This window comes from Acomys minous (genome assembly GCF_964271855.1).
Source record: "Acomys minous genome assembly, chromosome: 9".
Classification (NCBI taxonomy): domain Eukaryota; kingdom Metazoa; phylum Chordata; class Mammalia; order Rodentia; family Muridae; genus Acomys; species Acomys minous.
This window is the reverse complement of record NC_140490.1, coordinates 20536791-20555142: the sequence shown is the minus strand read 5'-3', so window position 1 is coordinate 20555142 and position 18352 is coordinate 20536791. Positions and strand designations below refer to the sequence as shown.

General features: G+C 44.7%; 1 protein-coding gene across 1 annotated transcript in view; it reads right to left on the bottom strand.

Annotated features, from left to right (window-relative positions):
- CACNA2D3 (calcium voltage-gated channel auxiliary subunit alpha2delta 3) overlaps nucleotides 1–18352 on the bottom strand; it is a 798196-nt gene that overhangs the window by 76500 nt on the left and 703344 nt on the right. Inside the window, exons 28-29 of the mRNA XM_084794478.1 lie at nucleotides 7813–7874; nucleotides 6679–6723 (exon numbers count right to left, since the gene is read on the bottom strand). Of these exons, the coding sequence (XP_084650604.1) occupies nucleotides 6679–6723; nucleotides 7813–7874 (107 nt within the window). The remainder of the gene's footprint in view (nucleotides 1–6678; nucleotides 6724–7812; nucleotides 7875–18352) is intronic.

Sequence of the window (18352 nt, the reverse complement as noted above, 5' to 3'; positions counted from 1 at the left end):
GTTGTAGGGGACTGGAGAAATGGCTCAGTGGTTAAGAGCATTATCTGCTCTTCCAAAGGACCTGGGTTCAATTCCCAGCTCCTACATGGCAGCTCACAACTGTCTGTAATTCCAGTTCCAAGGGATCGGACACCAATGCATATACAATAAAGTTTAATAAATTACTTTTTTAAAATATGGTTGTAAAGAAAAGGAAGAGGATAAATGAGGAAGGTGTTGAAGAAACAGATGGAGGAACAGGAAGAAGAACAGCAAGGTCACACCATAAAAGCCTTTTCATATGTCCAGGTCAGGAAGTTCCCCTTGGACAGAGAAGAAAACTGAGGCCCATGTTCACACAACCAAGCATGTGAGATTTGAACCCAGTGCCCTGTGAGCTCAGCCCTTTTGTCCCTACTAAGGCTGGCTACTCCCCCTTCCAGAAGATGCCTGGACATAGTTAGGGCCCCAGGTCCTGCTTGTTCATGGAAGGCTTTCTCTGAAGAATAAAAACACATAACCTGTAGACAACTAAGGCGGGCCTGGTCCTGCCTGAGTCACTGCAGAGCAACTACAAGACCCCGACAGAAGCAGAAAGGTCAGGTCATCTCCACGTTAAGAGCCTGCTGTGCTATAACTGAGAAGAAGTAAAACCTCAAAAGGAACTGTGCTTGGGTCTGCTGGGTCAGGGATTAACCCTAATGATGGTTGTCAAGATCCCTGAGCACAGCAATTCTTAAGCTAGTATCTGAACCCAGGTATAGCTAAGGGGGTTCTCTGTGTGTGCCCTTCCACCCGCTGAGGAACAAGCTACGGTAGAAAGCACAAAAGCCAAAGATGGCTGGAATCTATAAAAACACTAGCTGCTTCCAGATCAGGATGAGATTTAATCTGCATCCTACCAGTTAGGGTCAAAAGAAGAACCCGGGGGCCTGGTCTCCAAAAAACCATTACTTATTGTATGTACTCCAGTTGGTGTGTGCTACTGGGCACACTGTGGGGGAACACATCTGTTTCCTCAGTCCTGGGAACACTGGGACCCCAAGGGACACAGGTATTTCCTTCTTAGACCATGTATCTTGCTATCACTTTTATTTGTACCTTTTTCTGGTACCATGAGGATACCAGGATAGAAGCTTGTGGGACTTGTTTATGGCCAAGTTGGAAATTAAAGGTTCTGCTGAATATAAAGATTTGTTCACTCCTTTAGGCAAGAATCAAGTACTGCCAATACTGGGGCCGACAGGTCACCAAGGAAGGTAGAGAGAGACCTGTCACACTCACTGGTGGAGACCTAGGCCAATGGATCTAGAAGTACAGGCAGTGCTGCGTTGCCTACCTGTAAGAACGGAAAGGCGATTGTAGCAACCATGTAACTCCCTGAACAGCCTATCTGCCAACAACCCATGAATTCAATTATGGCCAAGGGGTACAGTAACCTAGAGTCTGCACTTGGAATGAGAGAGTCCAGTGGGAGGTATGGGGAACAGCTGGGGTGAAATCACCTGCAATCAGGTCTGATCAGTTGTTTTCGCTGAGTAGATTTTTGATGAATACGATATGATTGTCTCTCCAGTGAAAAGAGATAGGAATATTTCCCTAGCTTTACCTCTTCATGTTATTCCCCCTAAACAAACCCTGGTGTTTTGGAAGATGACTGTACATCCCTCTGTCCCTAAGGATCTACTAACAGGATGAGGATGTGGAGAGATCACACAGTAAGTGTGTACTCCACAGCCATCTTTGGACATTGCAGCATCAGGTGGGTCTTAAAATGTGGAGATAGGAAAACAGGAGAGTGAGAGGCAGAAAGAAGGTTGTCTGTTAGATCTTTCGACAAGGATTTGCTGATTCCGTATTGCTCCGAGAATTTGATTCAGGTCACTGAGGCACACACCCAGCTCTTCTTTGGTGTGGGTACTCAGAAACTGCAGACTGGAAGGAAAGGATGATGGGAAACGAGCAGGCATTGCAGCCAATCACTATGTTAACCGGAAAGCCCTATCAGCCTGGGGCTGAGATGCTAGCTTAGGAGTCAGGGGTTCTGACTGTCACTATCAGCATGACCTTAAATAATGCTTGGGTACTCTAGGAAGTGGTAAGGCAGCGACTGTCATTCCATGGGGGAGTGAGAAGGTCAGCCAGGATGCCCAATTGAATGGAGGCTCAGCACCTTGGCTGGGGATGAGCAAGACCTTAAGAAATGTATGGCATCCACCCACCAGAGAAGACTGATCACCTACCATGTATCCTTTTCTGAACATCTTCCGTGCCATAGTGCTACAGTTTCTCAGGAAGTCAAGTGTGGCACAGGTCCAGACAGGAGGTCCTGGGGTGGAGGCGGGACTTTGCACTGTTTGTTTTGGGAGGGGGCCCTCTGTTTGTTTTGACTGTCGGAATTCACCTACTCTCAGCACTGTGCAACATGATAATTTTGATGGTGTGTGTGTGTGTGTAAATTCACTTAAGCTCAGCACTGTGCAGCATGACAATTTTGATGGTGTGGTGTGTGTGTGTGTGTGTGTGTGTGTGTGTGTGAATTCACTTAAGCTCAGCACTGTGCAGCATGACAATTTTGATAGGTATAGGGGAGTGAGGAAGAGGGAGGGAAGGAGGGAGGGTGACCCACAGACAGACAGAATGATAGAGGTCTGTGAGTGAGGGGCAGGTGAGCGAGGCCTGCATTTCTCTGGCACAAAGAAGTATTATTCCTTAGCACCCTTTCTAGGGTCTCCCAACCAGATCCCTAGTGTTTCCCCGTGGAACAGACTGACCTTGCCTTCCCCTTCACTTGCTCGGTCCTCTCATTATAGGGTAAGATCAAAATACCACATTTTAGGCTGCGGAGAGGGCATAGTGGTTACAGTGCTTGCTTTATATGCAGGAGGATGGGAGCTCAGGTCCCCAGAATGTAAGTAAATGCTGAGCAGACATGAAAGCTCTCCTATAACTCCAGCCTCAGAAGGCAGAAGTGGGGATCCCCAAAGCATGATGGCTTGGGGGCCTGTCCACATCAATGAACCCTAAGTTTGGTTGAGAGACCATGCCTCAATGAATAAAGTAGAAGGCCAAGCTGAGATTCCTGGGGCCTTCAGTGCACACATACATGCACAAACACATGGGAAATAAATGGGGAGGGGGAGATTCCACTTTTAAAAAATCATTGCTTATAAAGGACTAACTCCAAAAATACATGTCTGATAGAAATCACCTGTGTTCCTCCTCATACTAGACTATTAAATGATCCTCTGGCCTATCCACTCAACAGCCTGGGTGTTACAAGAAATGAAGGCATCCAGTTGCTTGTATTTAGCCCTATTCAGCTTCATCTGCCCTCACTCAAGGAATCTCTCATATGTCAGAAGAAATTCCTACTAATACTCCTAAAGTCTCTGCAATTCATAGGCCAGACCAATCTCTTTGGCAGAAACATAGAGCTACATGTATCACAAAGATTTTGACCTCTCACAGGTAGCCGTTAACCTTCCTCTGTCTTTGCAAAACATGGGTGTTGTCAATAAGTGATGAGATTGCCAACAGGTGAGTAGACCAAAAGTGCCTCTTTTGTGGAGCCATGGAGAAACGGTAGGTGAGCATGACCTTTCCATTCTAAATGCCAAACATAGCTCTTTGGTCAGCTTGCAGGTGACCTTGCAGGAGTGCTATCTACTTGGAAGCCCTTTTTCATGCCTTGCATATGGTTTCCAATGGCAGCCAGACACTTATTCCCAAGAAGGACTCAGTCACCACATCATGAAGGAATGCACTAGAGCTGACATTCACCCTGGACGGATTGCAAACTCTTCTATCATCCCATGTTTGGGTCCTGCCGATCACATGCCTCTAGCTCTTACTGTAAACTAAAGATGTCCTCTTACAAGATAGAAATCTGTCTGTCCGCATGCACCGACCACCCCCATAGCACACACTTGCTAGGGCCTAGAGTGGGCTGATGGGGGAAACAAAGGAGTCACAGGGGCCCTCAGTCATTGTGTGTCTGAGCAGTCCAAGAAAGTGGACCATTCTCAGTGTGGGTAGCACAGACAGAGACATGGGTTCAGGATAAGCCCCAAACTGATTTTAATGGGGGACTCAAGGAATAGGGGGCATCTAGAGAGGAGAAAGGATGCGAGACAGCCCTAGGGGCCTAATTAAAAGTTATGAAAAGAGTGACACATGGCATGAGTCTACTGGGAAAAAATAGCATTGGGTCTAAGTAGGAAGGTGGGGCTGGCTTTCCCACTGAAAACAATGCCAACTGGTTGCCTAGAGCCAAAACTTAGGAGCCAAAAGCCAAAAGGATGAAAATTTCAAAGTACAAACTGGGGCATGAACATCAGATCAAAAAAAAAATTTTTTTAAAGGATCAATTTAAGGATTACTTTTCAAAGTGTATGGCCCTTTAGGACATGAGTTTTTCCCTAGGCAATAGGGAATGACCATGGTACTAATGAAGGCACTGTGGCCTGTGTTTATTGTGCCTTATCATATGTTCCACTGCCACCTAGATCTTCAGGCACAGGGAAACCACCACTCTATGGGAAGAACAGTCTGGTGCATGTTTGGCTTAGCGACAGCAGTAGTGAGTGTGTGCCCTTTCTAGGTGACACGATAGAGTTTTTTTCCATTTTCTTTTCCCTATACGTTCTTCACTGTGACTCTTGATATATATTTTCAAGACAGGGTTTCTCTTTGTAGCCTTGTCTGTCCTGGATTCATTTTGTTAGACCAGACTGGCCTCGAACTCACAGAGATCCAACCATTTCTATACCCACTATATGGTTGAAGAAGCAGGGAGAAAGAAAGGTTTGGGCACTTGTCCTAGGTCACACTGCTACCTACTTCCAGAGCCACAGTTAGGACTTCAACAGTCTCAACTCCATGGCCTGTGCCTTTAAGCACCATGCTGCACCTCCCTCATCAGTGGTCAAGGCAAAACAAACTGGCTGTTTCCAAGCCCAGGTAGAGATGTGTCTTCACTTGTCTTTATGGGGAGATACACCTGGGTGGGGTGAATTGTTGGGAAAACACTACCTCTTGCCTTTATTAAACTGTTTAAACAGCTATGTACATGTGTTGCCAACTAATCACCCATTCATCCAACCAAATTTCCAAAGTACCATCCACCCTTCCAGCTAACCAGCTATTCTCTGTTCTCTTGTTGTAGCTCGATTTGCAACAATAGCTGCTGTCGTCGGTGACACGCCCTTTAGTGCCATCTGAACACTCCAGAGATGCAAGAGGATGGAGTTCAACCCAATAGCTCCTACAAAATGCTGGTGTGTCTTAAAGCCAGAAGGGGAATCTGAGCTCCCCTGGCTAGCCTATAAAAGTTATGCCCCAGCTTCCTGAAACGGGTGTTGATCACTCCTCAGGGAAAATTGGTTTTGATCTGATGATCAGAAAAAGTTGGGCTTCTGCTGAAAACATGACGGATTGGCTTTTGCTGTGCAGATATGGTGACTCATACAATGATAGTGTTATGATAACAATTTTTCTTTTAAGCTGGCAGCTAGACCTCTGGGAACCAAGCATTCCTCTTCTTCTTGTTGTTGTTCTAACTTTATCCTGGACTCCCTTTTATATTTATGGTCTTGTTTTCCATTTGCCCAGTTTTAAAAGCTGTACTCCTAACCTATGTTTTCTGGGATGAAATTATGTTTGGTAAATGATCCTGAAAGCCTTGTGGTAACCAAAAGGACTGTAAATATCTGATTATAAAGTTTAGTAGATGAACTGATTGATGTGTAGATAAAGCAGGGAGGGAGGGAGGGAAGGAGAGGGGGGGGTGGGTGCCATGCTAGCTACGATAAAAGCGAAGTCCAAAGGGTAGGCTTAAGACAGGGACACATTAGTTTCCTTCATTGCTGGCCTGAGTGATTCAAATTCCTCCCCACGAAGGAGGGAGAGGGAAAGGGGCAAGATAGAGCATCTTAATGGCTATGTTAGAATGAAAACTTGAGTTTCAGAGTTTTTAACCAAGATTTGCAGCTTGCTAATTACCACTCATTTATCTCATCTTTGGGTTTCTTTCCTTTCCTTTCCTTCTACTCCCATTTACACACACACACACACACACACACACACACACACACACACACACACACACACACACACCCCAGGCCCTTTCTTTCTATAAGGATCTTGTTATATGGTCCTGGTCCTGACTGGCTGGGAACTCTCTATGTAGACCAGGCTGGCCTTGAACTTAGGCTGCCTTTCCTGCCACCGCCTCTTGTCTGAGTTCTTGGATTGTAGCCATAAGCTGCCTTGGCCTGATTCCTCATTGATTTTCTCACCTATAAAACGAGGCCCTACCTATTTCACCTATTGTTCTGATGGCGGGAAGAAGATGAAGCATGGGGACAAAGCATGGGGACAAAGCATGGGGACAAAGCTTTGGGGACTCAAATGTGATCTTCAAATGGGAGTAATGTCTACTTACTCCTGCAAACAAAACAGCAGCGTTTCAGCACCACACTCTAGGACATTTCTAAACTGGAATTCTCTGGCTCTCAGAAACAAACTATGTGATTGGAGAGTGGGGAATGGGGAAACAACACAAATGCCTCCTCCCCTCCAAAGGCTATCCCAGAGTGACGTGTCAGACCTGGCCCTATTCACAGCAGCATTCCCCTGTCAAGATGCACCATCTAACACTTCCCTTTGGGCAGAAACAAGAGCAGGAGGGTACCTTACCTCGTCATCGCAGCTTATGGAACATTTGCCATCCAGGGAGGCACACTGTGGGGAGGAAGGAAGCAGGGGTACCACGTTACCGGGCCATCTCAGCATTTGCTGCAGCTGTTGCTTAGCTAAGGAGGTCACGGCCTGTGGTACAAGTACCAGCTTTCATCCAAAGGGACTGTTTCAAGATGAGACTAGAGTCCATATGGATTCAGAATCATAGTATAAAAGACAGAATGTGGGGAGCGCTGGCTGTTTTCCATCCATCTTAATTTATGTTGTTATTCAGCATTGATGGTATCTCTTAAAGATCTCAGATCTTTTGGTAACAAAAGATATAATTATGTCATTATTTAATTTAAGGCTATTTCTCAATGACTTTAAAAGGAAACTCTTGTTTATGTTCTTAGATTATAGTTTCCTACCATATCATAATTTAAGAAATGATAAGCTCCTTACGTATCCATCCTTGGATGGGTCTCTAGGTCAGTTCCATATTGTGACTAGTGCACATTAAACCTGGACATGCTGGTTTGCCTTTTTGTGTGCTGATGTCATTTCTGCTGGAAATATACTTCTGATGTTTGGACCTGGGCAGGCAGAAGTAACTGAGGGGCTGCCATTTCTCCTGAATACTGGACAGATGCCCCTGTGATGCCTTGTTCATAGAGCACACAGCAGAGGGGAAGAATGGCTGGCCTTTCCCCAGTGCAGTAGCCCCTGGAAGTCCCTTGACTGGAAAGCCAGAAGCATGCTTTAACAAAGCAGGTCATTACGATAGCTTCCACAGTACCACAAGGAGAAGCACAAAGAACTAGCTGGGCATCACGATATGATCAGAAGAAAGTCATGGTGAAAATAGCAAAGGGCCCTGATAGTAAGAGAGAAACTCCCTTTGTAAATTTACTCTCTTGATCTCATAGTTCAAACACTTCTGAGGAGCAAATCCCCTGCATTGCCCGGCATGTGGTGTCTAACATGTTGACAGGCTGTATTTTACAGAGAAATGAACAATAATCTGAGGAGCTGGCAATACATTTCACAAATGCCCATCAGAAAGCCACCAAGTTTACTCCAGTCACCCATAGGCAGACACCTGTATAGTAACAGTGCAGTGAGTACCTCAAAATGCTCATTAGAACTTACCTGTCTGCTAGCAGTCCAGAACTTCCTTTGGAAGAATTCAAGTTTCATCTGAATGCCGACAGCTGGGACAGATTACAAATAAAACAAAACATCAGAGATCTCCTTACACAACTATTTCAGATTGTTATTGGAAATTATCCATCATAGCAAGACGGTGTCATAAGTTTACCAGAAATGAAACCTGGTAGTGACCCATACACCTATGATCTTATAGGTCTGACCTTCCTGCAGGTAGGGAAATTTCAAGGTCCCTGTACTCAGAATCCAATCACAAACTGAACTCAGTGTAGATGTTTTTTATAGAGGTATCACTTCAGGATGTGCCTCTAAATTTCATACATTTATAGTACCAACCCAAGCTGACATTTGTCATACAAATATCTAGAAGCTAAATATCTTTTCAGTTCCCCCTTTTTAGCCATTACTTTCAGAACTCAATTGATCATGCATATTTTGTTTTGTTTTTGTTTTTTTGCTTTGAAATACAACATCTGCAAGGTGGCTGTCACAAGGTCCCTCCCCATACTTGCAAGGGAGTCCCTTTACTGTGATGTGATTGGCTTTCCTGGCCCCCTACTGTCCGCATCCCAGTGCTCTTCTTCTTTTTTAAAATATATTTTATTAATTTATTCATATTACATCTCAATTGTTATCCCATCCCTTGTATCCTCCCATTCCTCCCTCCCTCCCATTTTCCCCTTACTCCCCTCCCCTATGTCTGTGACTGAGGGCGACTTCCTCCCCCTGTATATGTTCATAGGGTATCAAGTCTCTCCTTGGTAGCCTGCTATCCTTCCTCTGAGTGCCACCAGGCCTCCCCATCCAGGGGACATGGTCAAATATGGGGCACCAGAGTATGTGTGAAAGTCAGACCCCACTTTCCACTCAATTGTGGAGAATGTTCTGTCCATTGGCTAGGTCTGGGTTGGGGTTCAAAGTTTACTGCACGTATTGTCCTTGGTTGGTGCCATATTTTGAGCAGGACCCCTGGGCCCAGATATGCCCATCATAATGTTCTTCTTATAGGTTTGTAGGACCCTCTGGATCCTTCTATTTCCCCATTCTCCCATTCTTCTCTCACATAGAGTCCCAGTAGGATGTCCTTGCCTCTGTCCCACTTTCCTAGTAAGTGAAGATGTTCATGGGACATATCCCTTGGGCTAGTGTCCAGATATAAGTGAGTATATACCATTTGAGTCTTTCTGCTTCTGGGTTAACTAATAGGTATTAACCAAACAAGGGTGCATATTACAGTATAGCTGGGATTTATTCAGGTGCACCAGGAGCTGAGGGCTATGTCCTGTGCTTCAGAAATACCTGAAGTCAGGCAGCAGCCAGCAGCAACTCACTTCATAGAAGAGGGCATCAAATTTGCCATTATAGCTGGCAACTTGTATCTAAGAGGAGCAAGGGGAGCTCCTTTCTTCTACATCAGGGTTCTCAGCTGCCCTCCCTGGAACTTCTTCTAATGTCATCTCTCTAGGTCAAGGTCAAGGTTAAGGTCATAGCAAACTGCAAGGCAATACAGGATGAAAACACCAGAGTTCCTGAAATAGTCACTCCACAGCAAACTCCCCATGGTACCTCTCCTTCCAACAGTCCAGAGTTATCCTCGCCACCTGCCAGCTCTTATGTTTCTGGTACCCTTTCTGAGCACCCCCCCTCATCCTCTGGCAGGACCCCTTATTCACCTCCCTAATGAATCTAGCTGCTCCCTCCAGGGTGTTTATCCATCCCACATACTTGGAGTCTGCTATCATCTGCCTCTATTGGTCCTGCATCCCAGTTCCTCAAGGCAATTTAATCTTTCCTCATGAGTCAGTTCCTCTGTCCCATTAATCATACAGGCAGGCCGACTTTCTCTGATCTCTGTCCAATGAGCTGCATCTTTGTGCTAGGCCTGATGCCCTATCCAAGACACTGCTTGCTGAGCTCACTCTCCTCTGGGCCATGCAGCTGCTGTCCAGGGCTCCTAGGATCTCAACAGTAACTTGCCCAGGTCCACTTGGCTACGTTCCTGTTGGCTACCCCCATACCTCCTCCAGCAGCATAACCCTGGCTCCCTATCTCACATTTAGGCTTCCAGGGTTCCCATCTAGACTTTCAAATGATTCAGAGACTCACAGTCCCATTGGTGGGCTGAGTTAACGATGGTTGGTCATCTGGCCTTCACTGTGCTAAGTGCTAAGTTAGGTGCTAGCTGAAATGGGATCACGTACCCTGTCAGCATCCAGCTGAGAAATAACTACATGATAAGAGCTACACTACAGACAGAAGCAAAGAATTCTGGGATATGAAGTTGGCCAAGGGCATTGCGTACATGACAGCACAGAAGTCAAACTCAAGGCAACATAGGAATGAAGAGGAAATAGGATTCTAAATGGAAGAAGTTGCATGGGCAAAGGCAAGGAGCCGTTAAGGCCACAGGGCTTAGAGGATTGAGAAGAGTAGGCACAGGGGCCTGGGTTTGTAGGTCAGGGTCAAACGATAAGAGGTCTTAAGTGTTAGTCCAAGGCATATGAAGACTTTCCTATAGGCTGGGGATTAGCTCAGGCCCAAATCCAGCCTCGTTTTGTAAATAAAGTTTTATTGGAACAGTCATTTGTTTACATACTGTCTGGGCCCATAATGCCAAAGCTGAAGAATTATAACAAAGACGGAACAGCCCACAAAGCCTAAGCATTTACTATTTGTCCCTTTACAGCAAAATACTGCTGACATTTGCTGTAGGTACTACTAAAGATATTTACAGAAGCAGCAGGACTAGATTTGTATTTTTGAACACCCACGCAAAAGCTTACTGAACAAACGCTAGGCAAAGGGCCCAAACAGTGAACAGCAGGACAGCGCACAAACTTTGGCCAATGGCACCCAGGGTTTACTATTCCTTAAGCATGGAAACGATTTAAAGTACAAACCAAACAATAAAAAATAAGGGTGAAACATGAGGCCAAGCATTTCTCTGTTTCCTTTGTTTTGTCCCACATGTTTTTCCTTTCCAACTTTTATCAGAGAAAGCATTTTACCTCGGCAAGCCCACTCCTTGTACCATCCTCCACAATCTAAGTAGAACCTGAGGTATTTTGCATGCCCATCTGTTTGGTTCTTTCAACAACATTTCAAGCCCTAGCGGTGTATTCTGCTTCGAGTCAGTCTTGCTAATTTAATAAGGAAAACAAGGGCAGAAAATGCTTTAGTGAAACTCAAATCCCAAGGAGAGTGCAGAAAATAAAAACACCATTCCGTGGGTTTGAAATTTTTTAGACAGTCCAGAAAATCATGAACATATTTTCCTGGAGTCTGTGGTACTCCTCACTTCCATGTGATTAGAATATTCCAGGGCTCCTAGCTCATAGTCTCTGCTGTGAGAACACAGGTTGCTTTTGCATATAACATTGAACATACCCCAAAATAGTATTCCATAGCATCCTTCCCATGCACCTCCCTAAATATGTGGTTATTATTCAGAAATCAGGAAAGCATCACAGTTGCTGTTAAGATCACTGACATTACAAAGAGCTCCAAGCCCCTTCCCACAAAATACGCAGATATCACAGGTGCAAGCATCTCTTTGGGTTTGAACTATCCAAGTGATAGCTGTGACAGCTCTTGACACCGTGATAAGAGAAGGCCTGGGTACAGACCAACTCAACACCATCAAACTCAGACCTTCCATGGACATCTTCTTTCTAGACTTTTCTCTTTCCAAACCTTGTAACTTTCTACACCCTTTACCTACTCTCATCCTCTATTTCTTGCTTTCATTTCCATGAGAATCCCAGTAAGTGCTGGGTAGGAGATACGTTGTCATCAAGATGCAAGATACAACAGGCAAGGGCTGGGGGCTTTGGAGGAGTGTCCAATCACAGAAGAGGACCAACCTTGGATTGACACAGGCCATCACAATGACCATAGAACTATTACAATGCCCATGATTCATTCACTTGCTTATAGGAGCAGCTGGCTCTCTCTCTGGTGCTCTGATTCTGTGCTATCCAAATTGGAGGCCACTAATGATGCAGCTATTTAAAAGGAAAGGGGATGCAACGCACTACTGGGTTCTTTAGGTGCATGAGTCACATTTTAAGAGCTCAATAGCCTTGCGAACCCAAAAGATGCCCTGGTCGCTATAACAACCTTTGCAGAAAGTTCTATTGGATAGCAATCACAAGAGGAATTAAAGGTAAAGTTCTATGAAGGCCTTCCCATAGCAACACCTCCTAGAGATGAAAGAAATGAGGATGGCGTATGTATGGAGGGCTCAGAGAGCTCAGATGAGATAGGACTCCCATCAAGACCCAACTTGGATCTGCAAAAGGAAGTTGTTAATTATCTTAAGAAAAACCCCCCAAAGAAATCAATGCAATATGCTCAATGTGGCTACCACCCCCAAGATTGATTTATTTTGCTTTATAAAATTTGAGAATACAAATTACATTTCCAGTGCTATTATATTCAAATGCACTCAAGATGAAATCCTGCCTGCATCTCATATCACATTAATAGACGTGCATTCAAGTGCAATCTGAAACTCAACCAAGTAACAAAATCACATGTAAAATTGGAAATAAAATAACATTTTCATATTGTATTCATTTAGAAATCATTTTCTGCAGCCGTGGCCTCAGCTTGCAATCTACCCCTAGGAGCCTGAATCTGGTTTATAATATAGCATTCACCATGCCTGCCATGAAAGCTCTAGCAAACATCCCTGTTTCCAAACATGCACTGTCCCTCTAGCCATCAAATATGCTCATTTGCACTTAGAAGGCTCACCTAGGAGACAGAAGGGCATCCCAGCACTGTCAGTGAATTATAACCAAAGTATTTGTAATCCCTGGTACTGCTATAAGCCCTGAAGACATCATTTTACTTTTTTCTCCTTAAAATGAGTCTTACTGCCTCATTCCTTTAAAAACAAAAATTGTGGGACAAGGATAAAGCTTTAAAACATAAAGTGTGTTAGAATACTTTTGTTGGGCTCACAGTTTCGGTTACTCTAAAGGCAAAACATGTCCCCAGGCCTTTGCTTCTCTTCTATGTCAGAATCAATGCACCTTTGATGACAATATGTTGAGACTAAAGCAGAAAATCCAGCTATGGTAAATCCACACTGTCTGTAGACAGGAATGTTCTGTAGGGTGTAATACTGCAGTGTGAATGCTTTACAAGCAAGTGCTTTATATGGATCTTTCTCCTTTGGGTTATCGAGGAGTGCTCTGCCATTGAGACCATGTCAACTGCTGCTCTGGAACAGTGCACAGTCAGTAAGAACCGGATGGGTCAGGGGATGGGATTAAAGAGGATCATTGTAACTGACATGGCCACCACCAACTGTGTGAGCTCACTGGCCACATATTCAGCCATGGAGACTCTTTACGTCTTGGGACTTGCTTGCAGTGGAGGGCAACTGGCTCACAAATGGAGTCATGCTCTGAAGCTTCTCTCTGCTCACCTGGCCACTGATGGAAGAATTTTTAACAGATTTCAACCTAACGGCAGAGCTCTATAATAGGAAAACAGAAGTGTAGTAAAATAATACATGCAACAGGTGTGGAGGGTGTCCTACACCTCTCCTCTCATGAGAGTTAAACTTTGCTTTCTTAGGGAACCAAATGCCTACCCAGTTTTTCTCTTACAGAAAAACAGCCCCCTGCTGGTCAGGCTTCTCAAGCAAAGTGATGGCTAGCATGAGTCCCTTTCCAACCCACACTTTTGACAGTGTCCCTGAATTGTTATCTCTTTGTCCACAACAACAGAGATTGCTAGCTGTGATAGGAAAAATGAGAATAAAAAAATCAGGCATACTGGGATCCCAACTTGCCTTAATTAACAGTCCACCATAACAGTTGTTAGCCAAGCCACATTTGTTTAAATGTTTTCTTCTGTTTGTTTTCAAAACAGTTAATTGCAAGTAGAACCAACAAGGATTTGGAATGTCGCTCCTTTGGACTATTTCACGATTAACCCAGGCTTTGATTCCAAAGGCCGCCAGTGGCACTGGAGTGTTGAAGGAGCGAACTCTGACCTTTGCTGCACCCAGGTCAAGCCCTTCCAGAGGTCTATGGATGGCCAGAGAAAGGACTTCCCACAGGAATAACAACTGAAAACTGTAATGTGGATTATGACAGAGCTCATCTGCAAAGTATTTCATGTGAAGACTTTAATGAATCACACGATGGAATGTTGGGCAGAAAAAGACAACTGAAATCCTGGGACTAATTTGGGTGAAACTGAGAACAGAGTATCCTTGCAAACATGCAGGGGGGTGGGGGGATGTGTGCAGCTGCTTGACTGTCCTCCTGGGTGTCAGGCTGAGGAACCCAAAAGCTTTCTTAAAACACTATAAGTGAAGGAGAAAAAAGTAGCAGGAACCTTTAGAAAAATACAGAGCACAGTAATGCGTGTTCATCGTAATCTCGGCGAAGTCTAGGCCTTGGTCTTTAAAGTATGGTATTATTTAAGAAACAAGGGGTGAAACCTCATAGAGGCAGACACTCCACATATTTCAGCTCATGCTAAACGAAGAAACATAAAGATAAAAGGGGAGGAGGTGCTTTGATTATTAGCCCCCTTACCAAATGCATAGTTCACTTCTGAAGTATTCACTGTGGTATGTGGGAGGTAAACTTTTTCATACGGTGTAGCAGTGCTTTTAAATAACAAAGCGCTCCATGACGTATGTCTGTGCTGAAAGGGAGGGAGGTGAAATGGGGAATCATGTTATCCTTTGCAAGACAAGACAATGGGAGAAATTTTTCTTTGAAGACTCATAGCTGTAAGGTCTTCTTTGGTAGACATCTCTTTTTTAATCTAGAATGTTCTCTACCTGCTGTCCGAGCCTCCCTTCTGGGAACATGTGGAGGAGGAAGAATGCCAGGTGTCTTGGCTCACACATTTGTTTCATGACCAGTTTTCATTCCGGTCACAGTTTCTTGGGAACAGTCACCTTTAGTAGAGTCTAATAAATGACAATTATACATGTTTCCTCCATTTGGGTTCTAATTACTTGACTGAATCGATGTTGAAAAGAATTAACAGGACTTATGAAATGGAATAATAATTTTTTCTTTACCCCTGAGGTAATCTGGAAGCATTTTCCAGACCTCATTTGAAGAAACCTATATTCCCCCAGCTTTCCAAGGTTGCTAGACCTGGCATTGAATGGTTTTTGTCAGATCATTTTATGCTCACAAAACTCTTCAAAAAATATGATTTCAATAACAATTTCAAGGTAATACATTAAGAGTTGATTCCCGTCCCTTCGCCCTTTCAGACCAAAACATTTAAGCCTCGGGTTTCATTGTATTTTAATCGAGACTACACAAATCAATGCCTATTAAGAAAATTATAAGCTTCCATATTATAGCTCCCTAGTCAATAATTCTTATTAGGTCGCCACCTAATAACATTCACCAAAGACATTATAACAAAATCAGGGGTCAAGTTTCCAAAGTTTTCAAAACCCATAATAGAATGGCCGAATACATTTGCCAAACACCTCTGGGCTGAACGTTTGTTACTGTGTTTAATACAAAGCAACAGTAAAATATTCTCATGGGCAGCTTACAAGGCTGTGGGGATGGCCCAGTCCTCCAATTTTAAAGCTCATGTTACAGGACATGTGGAAGGAAAGGGGAATTGACAAGACACACTCAGCTCTTGGGAGAGAGTCTGGGTCCATTGCGAAGTTGCCAAAACTCCGGTTCCCTTTGGGGATGTGGGGGAACAGTGAGTTGAGGCCCATCCCATGCCTAGAGGGTGGAAAGGAAGTCCTAGGTGCCTTGTGGGGATGCCACGCAGATGCTCCAAGTTACTGACACTGCAGCAGAATATGAAAATTCAAACTTACTAGAAAAATGAACTGTGAATAATGCATAGAATTGCCAGATAAAATATTTTTGACTTGTTAGATTCCTGTAACCAGAACCTGAGGGTCACATGGCACAACCTTAGTGGCTTCTTTAGTAATCTTCGGCCCTGGAAGGGATAAGACAGTTTTCATCTGCAGCTTAACTCAGGGTTGGGAGCCAAAAACACCTTTATCAACATGACTCCCACGATGTAAATAGTTGTTCCACAAAACAAAATTCTTGTCCGGAAAGATAAGAAGAGTAAAAGTATTTGTCAAGAAATGTACCCCAAATTACTATATCCAAATAGAAGACTGATGTGGTAATACTCCTTATTACGATAACATGGCTTGACAGGGAAACTACTTATTTTTTAAATGACTATTGCTTTAGCAAGATTCAAAAAAAGTCACACTTGTCTTGTAATACCCCTCTGGGGTGGGGGATCCCAAGCAGATTCGCATTGGGTTGTTCACTGCCATCTGTAGGCCTAGTTATAGGGGACCCAATATCCTCCTCTGGTCTCCATAGGTTCCTCTTGCACATACGTGGTGCACATAAAATCAGGTACACACATAATCCCATAATCAGTAAATCTTGGAAAAATTGATAGCTTACAGCAGCAGAAGTATTGCTAGCATTTTATTTTTTGAGACAAGGTCTTGCTATGCAGTACTGTCTGGCCTTGACCATCTAATCCTCCTGTTTGAATGCCCTGAGTGGGGAGATTTCAACTGTGTGTCCCCTTCTCCAGTTAACACAGTAATTAATACTGTTATTAGGCCTTCTACTATGTGTCCGGTGTCATCCAGAAGCCTTAGACACCTAACTGCCCATCCTCAGGAGGCCTGTGGTGACCATTGCTCCCAGTCACTCGAGGCTCTCAGAAGACCAAGGATCTCAGAAGGAAGTTACATGTTGAAACTCTTAGACAAGAACGTGGTCCTCATCCAATGGATGAGGATGGTTACTCTCATCCAGTGGAATCTAGCACTTATGGAAGTCTTCATTGAAGAGACGGGGTCCCTGGCATGACTGGAGATGCACAATAACCCAGCAAGCAGCACTAAGGAGGATGGAGAGAGCATTTCAGGTCAGATGCAGAATTCTGAGCTGGCAAAGTGAATGAAGGGTTGGAGAGCTCAAGTCCATCTGTGTTCTGACGCAAGTGACAAAGTTGAATGTCCCTAGTTGTTATAAGACACGAACCAGGAATTAATATGGAAGTGCAAACAAAGCTGGTGATCATTCTGGGGAAAGCCTGTCATCAGCAGAATTGCCTCCTTGGTGGTGGGTCAAAAAGACCATCAATTTCTATCTTTATCCAGAATCTCCATTTACTTTACCATGGAAAGGATGACTACACCAGATTCAGGCAAAGGAACAGCATGTATGTATGAGCTGGGCCTGCTTCCCTCTGGCCATCCAGATTCTCTCCAAAGTCAAACACCTGGGTGGCAGATGTGTCCAGCTGCAACAGCCCCTCCCAGAACAGCTGCACACAAGGCGACTGAAGTCGGGAGGGAGGAGGGAACCCGGATACATTAACAAGAGGGGCAGGCACTGCTCTGGAGTAATCAAGCATGCTTTCTCAAACTTCCTGGAATCTCAGGACCATGGGATGTTGGGAATCAGCCCTGAAGTGATAGATACTACTTTTGTTCCATAGTTTAATCAGGCAGATGCAGAGGCTGGCAAAGCCATCTTCTGTCAGTAAGAGATTGCTCCCAAACGCGTGCTTGGAAGCCTGTGAGACTTACCTCAGGGTTCCTCCAAGTCTGTACTGGGAAGGTCTTCTGAGGTGGGCTGTAGGGCAAGGATGGACCTTTGTTTTTGATTGGAAGGCCAGTCTGAACCATTGTAAGTAAGGAACTCACCTAAGGGCCCTGCTTAACAGACAGAGCCCTGAAGAAGGAGTAGGATACCTGATCTCTATGTCCCTCAACTCCATCTCTTTTCCCAAAGATCCCCTAGGGCTTTGGAGGCCCAGGAGACATTAACTGCAAACAGAAGAAATGAAGGAGTCAGCAAACATAGGGCAGTCCAGCCATGAGGCAGTTAATCAGCTTCCTTTCATGCCTCCTTGGGGATAAGAGTTGGGAAGGCAGTTGTTACCAGCATTCCTTCTCCCAGAGTTTCCTGGCACCCCCTGGCTCTTCTCCATTCCCTCAACTAAAGCATTCCAGGCCTCTGGCCTCCGGGAAGGGAGGACACAGAGGAACTCAGAGGCCAACAGAACAAAATCTGGGGTTTTGAGCCTTCAAAGCTGAGGCGCTGAGGAAGCTCAGGACAGAGGGAAGATGGAGGAACTACCTGGGGCCCTCTGGCAATCCACACCTAACCTCTAGCCTCAGCTGAGGTTGCTAGGCGACAATGATAATGTGACCTGGAAAGGAAGACATTCCAAGAGTAGCCAAGGTGCCTGCAGACCCAAGGGACAGTGTGCATTATGCTGTACCCACTTCCTACCCTGAGGTGGTGCTTCCAGCGTTCAGGCAGAACTCCAGAACTGGAAGGCAACAGGACCCCTGGGCTTCCTCTCCATCATGTTTGCTATGTTGGAAAGAAGACAGTATCCCAGAGTCCTCATACAGACAAAAAAGCAGGAAGAGGATCCCTGCCCAGCAGGCTTATCATTACAAGGCCCCAGAACAGCCAAGTGACGCTCCAAGGTGACTGTCCCTGGC